The sequence below is a fragment of the Heliconius melpomene genome, chromosome 7 (assembly GCF_056956725.1).
Source record: "Heliconius melpomene rosina isolate 202511_hmr_F chromosome 7, ASM5695672v1, whole genome shotgun sequence".
In the NCBI taxonomy this organism is placed as follows: domain Eukaryota; kingdom Metazoa; phylum Arthropoda; class Insecta; order Lepidoptera; family Nymphalidae; genus Heliconius; species Heliconius melpomene.
This window is the reverse complement of record NC_140395.1, coordinates 9,163,479-9,175,814: the sequence shown is the minus strand read 5'-3', so window position 1 is coordinate 9,175,814 and position 12,336 is coordinate 9,163,479. Positions and strand designations below refer to the sequence as shown.

General features: G+C 32.1%; 3 protein-coding genes across 4 annotated transcripts; all 3 read right to left on the bottom strand.

The window, feature by feature from the left end:
• Positions 1 to 560: 560 nt before the first annotated feature.
• Positions 561 to 2,517, bottom strand: UK114 (reactive intermediate imine deaminase A homolog UK114). Its single transcript, XM_085188354.1, has 3 exons — positions 2,236 to 2,517; positions 1,551 to 1,777; positions 561 to 748 (listed from the first exon to the last, which is right to left on the bottom strand). The coding sequence occupies exons 1-3, from the start codon at positions 2,331 to 2,333 to the stop codon at positions 603 to 605; spliced, it is 471 nt and encodes a 156-aa protein (XP_085044480.1). The 5' UTR covers positions 2,334 to 2,517; the 3' UTR covers positions 561 to 602.
• Positions 2,518 to 4,897: 2,380 nt separating this feature from the next.
• Positions 4,898 to 7,044, bottom strand: LOC146537705 (E3 ubiquitin-protein ligase rnf146-like). 2 transcript variants are annotated; one of them, XM_085188350.1, is made up of 6 exons: positions 6,765 to 7,044; positions 6,553 to 6,638; positions 6,330 to 6,483; positions 6,070 to 6,261; positions 5,784 to 5,991; positions 4,898 to 5,434 (listed from the first exon to the last, which is right to left on the bottom strand). In XM_085188350.1, exons 1-6 carry the CDS (start codon positions 6,781 to 6,783, stop codon positions 5,371 to 5,373), a joined length of 723 nt encoding a protein of 240 aa, XP_085044476.1. In that variant the 5' UTR covers positions 6,784 to 7,044; the 3' UTR covers positions 4,898 to 5,370. The 2 variants fall into 2 exon arrangements, with proteins under 2 accessions (XP_085044476.1, XP_085044478.1); XM_085188352.1 differs by lacking the exon at positions 6,553 to 6,638.
• Positions 7,045 to 9,565: 2,521 nt separating this feature from the next.
• LOC146537704 (uncharacterized) lies at positions 9,566 to 10,936 on the bottom strand. Its single transcript, XM_085188353.1, has 4 exons — positions 10,686 to 10,936; positions 10,179 to 10,418; positions 9,929 to 10,093; positions 9,566 to 9,838 (listed from the first exon to the last, which is right to left on the bottom strand). Exons 1-4 carry the CDS (start codon positions 10,800 to 10,802, stop codon positions 9,701 to 9,703), a joined length of 660 nt encoding a protein of 219 aa, XP_085044479.1. The 5' UTR covers positions 10,803 to 10,936; the 3' UTR covers positions 9,566 to 9,700.
• Positions 10,937 to 12,336: the final 1,400 nt, after the last annotated feature.

Sequence of the window (12,336 nt, the reverse complement as noted above, 5' to 3'; positions counted from 1 at the left end):
AAAAATAATAGCCTTAAAACTAAGTATTAAAGTTCAGTATTAAAGCCGCTAGTTCAAGTCAGGTATTAGATGTAAGGGCTCTGGCCAAGCTAAGCTTGAATTTTAGAAAAAGCTTCCATTTTTTGTGCGGAACCCTCGGTGGGCGAGCCGGATTCGTGCGTATGCGGTTTTTTGTATACACAGAAAATAACTGATCATATTGACCAAATTAAATAGACTAAACGGGCTGCTAGGGTTCCGGTTCAACTTTCGTATTTTAATTATATTTGTGTATTATCTGATTACTGCGAATTATATTTGACTCATCCGTAGCACGAAGAATACCTATCTGTTATACCTACCTCACATAGGAATTCTTTGAAAATACTTTTATCCTTTGTTATACATTAGTTACAATTTATATATTCCCTTTCTTCCCGTTTTAAATATTCTAATTTAAAATACTATAAAAAAACTTTATGATTCACTGTTACCACCGTGATATGACTTGTAGTGTAGTGTAGTGTGGGTTTCCGGTTTCCAAACACGATAAAGGTATTATACTGAATAAATAAAAACAATTAATCAAACAGTTTTTATTAAAAGTAAACTTCTATAATTGTTTAGTTCTCCTGGGCACAAGGACAAGGTCCCGCCTCTTTCACGACGAGGTCGCCGCTGAGCGCCACGGCTTCTATTTCGACAGCCGCGCCGAGAGGCAACTTGGCGACTTGATACGTGGCGCGGGCTGGGTAGTTGGCCGGGAAATCTAGAAGTAGTGACTTTCTTTAATTATTAAGTAAAATAAAAATAAAGCGCTTTAGTGTTGACAATTGACCAATGGGCATAGCAATAGGGGGGCAGGTGGTCCCCGCGAAATTACAAACACATTTGCGATATGTAGATGTAATTATAGATGTGTTTTTGCTTAATGAACAACACGAATGCAAACGGCTAAAATAACATGATTGACATTTCTTGTATTGATTTTCTAATGGACGGCAAGAATGTGCTTACGTTCATGTGTCAGTATGTATGTATAGCTATTACAATACACTTAATTGCTCATGTCATTTTTAAGGAACGATGTGCTTAAATTTGTTTACTCCCACTTAAAGTGCGTGGTGAGTCCCCAAAACCTTAATCCAGACCATGGAAATATCTTTAAATTATAAATATAGTCTAGGAACAGGGACGTTCTAATTGTGCTACTAAAGCAGTTACGTATATATTAGATTCTATCAGAAAACAACAACTTACAGAAATTTAAAATATGTATTATTAATTTATATTGGAAGAGCATAAAAATAAAGTAAGAAAAGAAAGAAGACGCTGTCGTAGCGCATCGGCACAATAGTGTGACTATAAAGCGACGGTTGTGGGTTCGATCCCCGCTCGGGGAAGTGAAATATTTATTTACGTTTATATTTCCATTTCTTCGCTCTGGTGCCGAGGCAAAGCGCGGCGTTGAGTTCTGCCACTCAACACGCAAAGCCTCCGTGCGGGATAAAGCGTGAACATGAATTTATCTGTTTATTTTTTTATAAAAAAGAAGTGTAAGCAATACTTACATTTAGCATAAACTTGATTTACAGCTTGAAAATCGTCCATGTTCGCTAGTAAAATTGTAGTTTTTACTACACCATCGAGAGAAGATCCTCCAGCTTCTAAAATATGTTTCAAGTTGTCAAGTGCTTGTCGAGTTTGGCCCTCGGCACCGCCAGCCACCATTTGAGCCTGAAGGTCTAGACCCAATACACCAGATACATATAGAGTCTTGTCTGCTAGAATAGCCTGACTAAAATAATAAAAAAAGTTTACTTAAACTTATATGTAATTCGTTTCGTGTACTTCGTTGATAATAATTAGCAATAGGTACGTATTTACACTTATTTCCTTAATGGGTTCATTATTTAAACCGATTGCTAAGTATTTTATTATTTATTTTTCACAAAAGTTTTCATTTTATATCGTATGAGTAGGTACACTTAATTACAATAAATAAAAAAAAACTAATCTCACAGAATCGTACCGACAGCCTATGCATATTCATAATTCAACTAATAAAAAAGCGCCAAGACGACAGCTAAATATTACCTTCTCCAAATTCAATGTCGAAGCAATGAAAGTTACAATAAAATATATGTTAGTGATTATGAAATAAACCTCGTGCGTACAGCGTAATGAAGTAATTTTTATAAAAAAAATAAGTTCCAAGTATTAATTAATGAAATATATATGAAAATTGCGACCTACCTATATGGTCCAACTGGTTTATAAACGTGTGGAGATGACACAATTGTCTTCACAACTTTTTGTTCACTCATTTTAGATCCAGCATTTGTATTCGACATTTTAGCTTTACGCAGGATGTTTGATTGAGACTTTAGTGTTGTTTCTAAATTTTAATAAAATATGTCTCTAGTAAGCAACAAAGGTCAGTAGATTACGGCGGAGCACTTGCGAATGATAACAGTATAAAGTTGATTAACATAAATACATAGATAACAGCGCAATCGTTGCTGTAATAATTATTATTTATTGAAAAAATAAGAATCTGTGACAAATGAAATAAAAATATTTTATGTCATTCTTCGATGTATATATTTTTACTCTACGTTCACTATTACTAGTTATTTATATCCGTACACTATATAATCTACTTACTTATAAAATACCGCAGCATTGTTGTTTAACAGACACAGTTTCAGGTTCGACCTTTCAACTTCATAAATATATTTATTAGTAGGTACTTAGGTGCATAAGAAAATTCAACTTTAATAAAGTGCTCATAAAAAAAACCATTTGTTCGCCGTTTCTATAAATCGTTTCTAAGTGTACCGATAAATATATTAAATGCACTCATTTATCAGAATATTAGTACCTACCTATTACGATTTTTGGCAATAATTTAATATCGGCATACCTATATTTCTAATATCACCTATATCAGTTTGATATATCAATCCATCTATTATTCATTATACATGTACTACTAGCTACCTACTGTATGTAACATTCAAAAACTGTAATTTATTAGAAGTATTGCCAGTATTTTTCAGTTTTTTTAGCGTTCCGCTGTATCCCGCACATAGAGAGGCAGAGAGTACCTGGGAACCTAGTGTTAGGACACTTCGTTCATTCGTTCCTCGTTGAGCGGCGAAACTCAACGCCGCGGATAAATATTAATTATAGCAAGTGCAAATCGAATCCACAATCTATCGCGTTTAAAGACTTTAAAGTCGCACGCTTGTGCGAGCCAATAGTAGAAAACAGAGTGCCCTGACACTATGTACTCTCTACCTAGTACACTACATGCGGATGATTATACAATCATACAAAGATATCAAATAACATTTATAATAAGCATCACAAGTCATTTTAACACATTAATATTTTTTCTATATATCGAACATTTTAATATTAACCTAAACGCAAGTCATAAATGATCTAAAGTCTATAGATATATGATCTGTAGACATATAAGTTAATTTGATCATAGCGTAGTTTAATTTACCGTTTTTCGATAAATTCTTAAGAAATATACGTAAAAATATAGATGTGGTTCGATTTTTATTTTAAAAAATATTGATATATCGAACAGAAACACTTTATTGCCGAGTATTTAAAATTTAAATATCGATGTCCACTCGACTCGGTATTTAAATTTTAAATAACGAGTCGACTCGACTCAGTCGAGTGGACAATTGGACATCGATGTTTATAAATGTCTTCAGTGAATAATTTTCTCAAAATAACTGTGACTTTAATAATTAAGACTTAATTTCTATTAAGGTATATATTACTTTTTCACTTACAAAAATGTATTACGACTATATTTGTTTTATGGTCAAATAAAAAAGACCTGTAAACATACAAGTATAACCTTAAATTTTCAATAAATGCTATATACTTTGTTACAGTGATAATGCAGCGTATTATTTCTGTGGCAAAAACAGTTATAGGGATGCAAATTCCGAGAAGAAACTTTGATATTATAACGGCGAATTTTAGCATATTTCAAAAAAGTACAGAAGGAATTTTACCAACTTTTGTTCCAAACATTAATCCAGTATGCGGTTTTAAAGTTAAAGGGCGCGTTAGAAGACGTTGTAAATCTTGCTACTTTGTTTGTAGACAAGAGAGGGTGTATGTTATATGTCCAGAACACCCTCGTCATAAGCAAATGGCTATGAAAGCAAAACCTCTAAATACATACATATTAACTCATGCTAGTCAAAGTAAAGTAAGACCATGGTAATTATATTTATTTAATAATTCACGTAGTAATATATTATATTTAATAAGCAAATAGAAATAAAATAAATTAAATTAAATTGTCTTTTGATGTACAAATATGTATTAGAGTTGACTTAAACCATACTTTGATTAAATTATTTAGTTCTTAAATATTAACACTACAAAAAACAACTTCAAACTTTTCCCTCCATAACAATTTAGGCAGAGAGAACTTACTGCTATTAAACTTAGCATATTGTACAGTGCCTTGTTGTAATGTCATAGAAGAGAAATCATTATAATTTATTTCTCCAAGTTGGGAATTGAATCCACAACTGTTGTATTGACAATCAGACATTGTCCCACTGTGGCCTCAATACTATTACTAAATATAAATAATCAATTAGCTTTTAGATGCTGGATTTTTTTTTATATCTCTTATTTGGGGCATCACTTATATCTTAGCAATTTTTAAAAAATGCAGTGGACAAAATATATTTGTAGATTTAAATTAGTTTTTTTAAAAATGCTATATCATCAATATTGACCAAATATATTTATTTGGAAGGTTATACCTTAAGTCAACATAGGGTGAATTGAATATTGTGATAATGTAAATGAAACACTTTCTATTCAGAGGCATCAACTTCTTTGTAGTGGAGTCTAATGAAACAACATATTATGTTAGTTTTATTTTATTATAAAATTTTGAACACCATTAACAAACCTTGTGTAATCAACAATATAATAATACTTACTATAGTATATATCTAAAGTTTTTATGAACTTAATGACAAATTCAGTCTTGAAACTAAGCCTGGACAAATTCAATATAACAGACATTTAAACTATATCTAGATAGTCATTTATATATTTTATTTATCATATATAAAATTAAATACACTAAAATATTTACCACACTAATATATAACATTTTGGCAACACAATTCTAAAGCATTTTAACAGTTTTAAAACATTTTTTCATACCATTATTTATTGTGGGATAACAATAAAAATGAGAAAGAAGAAAAAATAATTATAAATTTACACAACAAGCATTATGTAAGTAAAGTTTCAAATAGTCTATAATAATTTTAATATATTTAATTATGTTCAAACCCAATGAATGTTGACATGTAACAGTAATCATAATCAAATATGAGTTTCATCTTCATTGGAACTTGTAATGCGATCTTCTGAATGTACATGCATTTGCCTAAAATTAAATTAAATAAATTAATTTATTAACAGATAATTCTACAATCATGTTTACAGCTCACCTGGCTCCCTTCTTCCCTACTTTCCAAATTACCATGTTAAGAGAGAATTTGGAAAACATAAAAATTTGAATGTAGCAAGATAACAACTCATGCTACTTGGAAATGGTCAACTGCTGCAACAATTTTTATATGCTTATTACAATTTATTTGTGTTGACAGCATCCCTTTACAGAGATTTTGACAGATTTCAATTACCCCAAATGATGATTTGAGAAGCGAGAATGCTATTTATTATATATATTTTTATTTATTTAAGTGTTATTCAACATATACATTTTATTTTACCTTAAATTGTCTACAATTTCTATAATGGAGTCGGAGGGTTCAAGACCAGTTACAATATCATCACTATCATCTGTATCGACTGCAGTAGCACTTGTATCATGAATAGTGTTATTTATGTCAAGTATGCTCACATTATTTGTAATTATATCACTTGGGGTATCAGAAAGCTCTCTGGGTTCTGGATTTAAATTTTTTATTCCAGCAATACCTTAAAAAAAATAAAAAATTTCTGATTTATTTTAGCAATTATTTAAGTTTGTATATAATTGATAATTAGAAACTATACCTTTAGCTGGAAGTGTTGGCACATCTCGTTTAATATGACGACGTCTTCTAGGATCACTACGTCGAAATTGAATCATATTTTGAAAATCTATACAATAAATAGCTCCTGCTAGTAAAAGTAAGCATTCTGTTTCCTCTGTACTATAAGCAGTTTCCAAATCAATATTACTTCTCTCATCATATTTCCACCAACCTTAAAAATATTTATTTTAATAAAATTTTGACAAAATTAAGAACCTTTACAATTTGTCGTGCTCTTACCATTCCGTCCTTCATAATACCACTGATATTTTGCTGTATCACTTTCTGAACAAGCATCATCATCATTTTTTTGTATTAAAATTGGATGATCAAAGTAGTCTGAAGGTATTTGCATGCGACACATTGCACATTTTTTACTTTGAATTGCAATACCCTAGAGCAAAAATGTGTTTAGTAAAAGGTATCATTAAAAAAAAATGCATGCTGCTTATTAGAAACCCACCTTTACACATAGAAAACAAAAAACATGACCACATGGTAATTGTGCTGGGTGATGATACTTTTGTAAACAAATGGCACAATCTTGTTCTAAAATATACAAATGCACTTAATAATATTATAATAATCAAGAGTAACAAAATATTAATATAATAGAGTTTGATATTGTATAAATAATTTTCATTTTTCAATTCTATAAATTAAGACACTTCTCACCTGTATTACTTTTATCCATTATAGTGTTAATATTCTACTTTCTAACTAGGCTGAGTTCGTCGCCGTGGCCTATATTTATGAAACTATTTATCAGTAATAACAGCTTAATAATTTAATTTATCTCAAATAATAAAGAGATGCTATAAATTTGTTGTAGAATATTTGGTAATAGGTATTAGCACCTATTTTTAAAATTATTATTTGTTTGTAAAATTTTCATTATAAATTTGTCCTTTTTCTTTGACAGTTGACTTGACACAACACAGATTATATAAACATATTGGAAATTGTTATAGCCCGACGAAAAAATATGAGTGCTGTAAGACTGGCACGAGTCAAATTCAAGTAAGTGCAGTCGTGTGCATAATATTTAATATGCATTATGCGGAGTTCATGTGTGTGTCACTTCATTATGTGAAGCGATTAAAGCGACACTGTATCCTAGAGCTAGAAGCCCGCCATTAGCTCGGCAGCATACGAGTTGATGCATCCGATGGGATGCCACTCTGCACGACGGCATCATAGCACAGATTCGCTCATAGTGACTGATTACAAATATACTCTAAGAAAGAAAAAAAGAGGAGTTCGGAGTCACAGTGTGTCACATATACAAACTGGCGCAGTAAATGATATTTAGTGCCCTTTTTTCCCTGAGTGCCCTTTTTGAGGTTAACGTTAAGAAACCATCTCGACTATTTATTTATAAGGCAAACTGTTCTCCTGGAAACCCCAGGTCAAATAGGTAGGCGTCGTACTAGACTAGAATCTCCTTCCGGCCGCACATTACGTATGTCAGAAAGAAGACTACATACGTCATGAGCAGGCTGTACCCACTCATCTGCAAGCGGAATACAGTGTCACTTCGGAACAATCTGACATTGTACTAAAGCTGCATTCGACCTATGATTGTGTTCGCACACACCAAGATAGACCTCCTTCAAAGGATCCAAAACAAATTCCTCCAAATGGCATTAGGATGCCCGTGGTACCCACGCAACGTGGATCTACACAAAGATATTGAATTAGAATCGATAAAAGAATAAAAGCCTAGCCAAGCGCTACTACGAGCGCGCAGATTCTCTTCGACACCCTCGTAGCGTCCTAGATCCAGACGACCCAATTACAGTCGCAAACGCTCAATATATGGGCAGAATTAATTCCTCAGTCTAACGACACCCACTGCGTCGCGGCAAAAGGCGACGAGGCCAATCCTATTTTACGGCGAATCCGCACCTAGGCGCGACGGGGCCCAACAGTCTAAGATCCTCCTGATTAGCATCCCCCAGCGATCACTGTCCTCCCAAAAGTGTTCGTCAGAGCTCATATTTATTCTTCAGGTGCTAGCTAGCTTAGCTTCTTGCCCAAAGACCATTCCAAGTCAACAGTAGAAAACAGGCTTTTGAAAAAAAATACTATATGTAATCGGGCTCTCGAGGAAGCGGTGCATTATGAGCCCCTAGCGATGAATGAAGCGATGCAGTATAGGAAGTCCCTAATTAGCTATGTAGGTACTAGGTACCTAAAATACCACCGCCGAATTCTAGAGGCGAGGTTGAGTGTGCGTTTGTTCACGCTAATCTTAAAACGGCTTAACCGATTTAAATGCGGTTATCACTATCTAGTTCTATTCATTACTAAACATTTAACATTTGTTTTATTTCAATCGGCTTACAAATAAAAAAGTTATGACAATATAAAGAGTTCCAAGCGACAATATATGTAGTTACAAAATAAATGTTTTATTGAATTGGCTTAAACTTGCGCTATCAATATATGGATATTGTTTTTAAAATGATTATGTCATAAGATTATGAAAATAAATAACTATGTAGTACAACTGGCGAAGTCACACGGTGCCACTATTATATCCATATTTTATTTCCTCAATTGCGAAATCAAACACACCTGTCGTATTTAGTTAAACGCTTGTACCCCTGCGTCACAACTTGCTCCATGGCCGTTACACTGAACAATGTTAAAGCGTTGCTTATATTTAAAGCGCCCACTGCACTACTTGTTAATATGATTGAAGTTAATTGGAGTGCGAAGTACCTCACTACACTCTTGCAACTTCGCGGAAAGATCAGTCACGTGTCATGAATTTCTTTAACTCGGACGCAAAAACCTACACCGGGTGGACTTCGCCCTAAATGAGCCAAAACTACGCAGGGCAAAGCAAAGCGTCTACCCACACTACCCTCCTCACCCAACCTCAATCAACTTCATAAGTAGTATAGTAGGCACTTTATAATATAGGTCTCATTGGGCTTTTCAGAATGCAGACCTGTTTGATATTTCATTTTTATCGATTTTTCAGTTTTATCTTTGTACCTACAGATAAATGTAACTTTTTGTAAATTTGTATTGTGTGAGAAATAAAATAAAGTTATTATTATTATTATTAATTTATCTGTCAATGAAAATATTTACTCTTAAACTGCATTTTCTTATCTTTAATTTTGCTTGTCTGTTTTTACAACAGAAATTTTAAAATAGGATACATACATTTCGGCAATGAATCATCTACATCTTTTGCTTATTTCCGAACTGGCAAAAAGTAGCTAATTGTTATCTTCATGCTGTAGTTCACACATAGAAGGCATAGGGAACCTAAAGTTAGGACACTGTTTGCCATCCACTGTTAAAATTGGTCCATAAGTAAAACAAAATTTTATAATAGATTATAGCAATTTCAAATTTAAAAAAACAATATCAGTTATTTATATTATTCTGCAAACTTGTGCTCTTTAAGTTTAAACTTATACTATGTGATAATAAATAGCAATTAAAACCAATACAACTACTTTATTGAACATTTAATTTCATTTTTAAAAAATGTATTACACAAAGTAATCTGGAATGAAGTGCCAAAAGAAGATTTAATTTGATACATTTGTTTAAAACTTATCTAATTGAATTAAGTAAAAATCTCCATGTTACTTGTCTCTTACTTTAATAAGATCATTAAGATCTAAAGCTACACATATTTCCTTAGAATCTGTACGTGGATTTCTGTCCAAAATTTCAGTAATTGGAAAGTAATTGTCCCGATTGTCAACATTCCATCCAGAGTACTGTAAGGATAAAAATAAATATATAATTTTAATTAATAGGAATATTAATTAGGATATTTTTGAAATAAGTTAAAGTTTGTAAACACATACCACACATGTGCATTTATGTAAAATTTTTCCATTTGATTCCATAGGAATGAATTTCTGTAGTAAAGCTTTTCCATCAATTTTCCACAGATTTAATTCATCTAACTTTGAAATGACTGTGTCTCCATCCCATTTCACGTCAGATTTTAACAAAACAAAATTTCCAGACTGAAATACATAACAGAATTTACAAATTATTATAAAAAAAACTATAATCTAAAATGCTAATTCTTTGATGTATTTATTTTCTTACATGAAAATGCTTTGGTATGTCCTTTGACTGACTGGAGTCAGACTTATTTCCATCAGAGCCATTTTTCTCATCATCGGAACCTTCATCTTCATCTAATTCAGCTTCTTCGTCTTCTCCCTCTTCATCTTCTTCAGCTTCACCTTCACTTTCTTCAGATGAAGAATTTTTGCGTTTCTTTTTCGAATTGTTTAAGGATGTTCTTGAGGTCCTTTTTCTGCCTCCACGGGTTGGCTGTTCATTCTGTGTAAACATTATACTATTAATCATATTTAAATTTTCATTCATTATAGTATATTTGATAAATAATTAAATGTGGTAGGCAAGATAAGAATATATAACTTCACCCTGGAACCTAACCTAATGTCGCTTCTAACTAAAATCATTCCTTAGACCACGCGCCATTATTTTTTTGACAATATATACAAATTCATATTGTACTTTACAAAAATAATGATAAAATTATAATTACAGATTTTCTCTGCCAATATTCTTTAGTTACAAACATACCGAATCGGCATCCGGCGTCCAATCTTCGCCAGAGTCTTGAAATTCTTCTGGTTCGGCTCCAGGCTCCGAAGCGTCCGATTCATCGTCTGCTTTCTTAAGAGACTTCCTTTTACGCATTTTATTTTATTTTATTTAAAAACAAATGTAGACAATTACACTAAAAGTATAATAAACCAAAGTGAATCACAATAATAAACGAAAGGAACGCTTCTACTCTACTTGTTTCAATGAGCAATGCAAGAAGCCAATTCAGTGTTACCTGATAAGAATTAAATTAATATTAAAAAACATCTCAACGAATCGTATTTAGTTACGTTACTATCAACATATAAGATAATAAATTGTTATATTATAAGGTAATTTTTTTTAACATTTTGGCAAATTTGGAAAAAAGTAAAAACCATTTTAGTAAGTTTTTAGTTCTTTAATGTTTAAATAATATTACATTATTGTCCGAATAATTTAATAGACTGAGATCGGAGGGCCCCCAGACCTACGTCATTTTAACAAAGCTGAAATTTTGAAGATCAATAGTCTAATATGTAGTTAAGACTGTGAGAGAGTATGCATAGTCTCTAACTTGAAGGTGAGGATTTTTCAGAGATAGCGCCGACTCAGGGTGCACGTCCAGCTACGTTAAAGTAGAAAAGCTCGTTTTTATATATGTTCTAAAGAATAATGTAAAAAACGTATATTTATTATTACCAGACCCTTTACATGAGCCTTTACTCCTGGCAAATGTCCTAAAGGTTGTTTACAATTTGAGCAAAGTACATTTAACTATCAATCTTTAATTTTAAATATATTATATACGGATTATTTCAAGACCCCTCATAAGCACCCAGACCAATCCGATGGCTCCATCATCTTCCCAAAAAGAGATATGCCGTTATTTGGTGCTACCTCTGAAAGTGCCCCACTTTCAAGTTAGTGAGTAAGCATACTTACTGTCATCAGTACATATTAAGCTAATAGTCCTCAAATTTTCAAAAATGATGTAGACACGGCGGATATGGGATCTTGGGCTAATAGGCATGCTACTCGAACTTTAAAAAGGCACATAGGGCTAACTAACTATTATTTTGCCTTATTTTACAAATAAACCAGGGATACAAAACAAATTCGTATTGGGGACAATTTAAATGTACTAAAACTATACTATGAACAAGATCCATCATCCATATTTTTTCCTTCTCATAGTTTAAATTTTATCTAAACATTATATGTAACATTCTTTCGCCCATGAAAATGGCCTTGCGTTATATTCTCTAAATGGAAAAGAAAGGAAAGTCAAAAGCTTCTCTGTCCAAGGGTTGTTTCCCAAATTAAATAATAGTATTATGGAAAATCTGGTTTTAGAAAAACTGAAATCAAAAATAAAACTGATGATGACAATAATTTTTTTAATAAATCTTGTTATAATTTTTTTTACATTAATAATACTAATAATTTTAAACCTTTAACGGATCATTATACTTATAATAACAATTATAAATTATATAGATACTCAAGACATTTAGTTTTATTTCATAAGTGATAATATTCACAAACATAATCCGTTTTATCGAAACAACAGTAATCTTTTTTCTATTGACCCCATATGATGATTCTGTTGACCCCAAATCCATTCAACATAGCAATTGCCTAAATT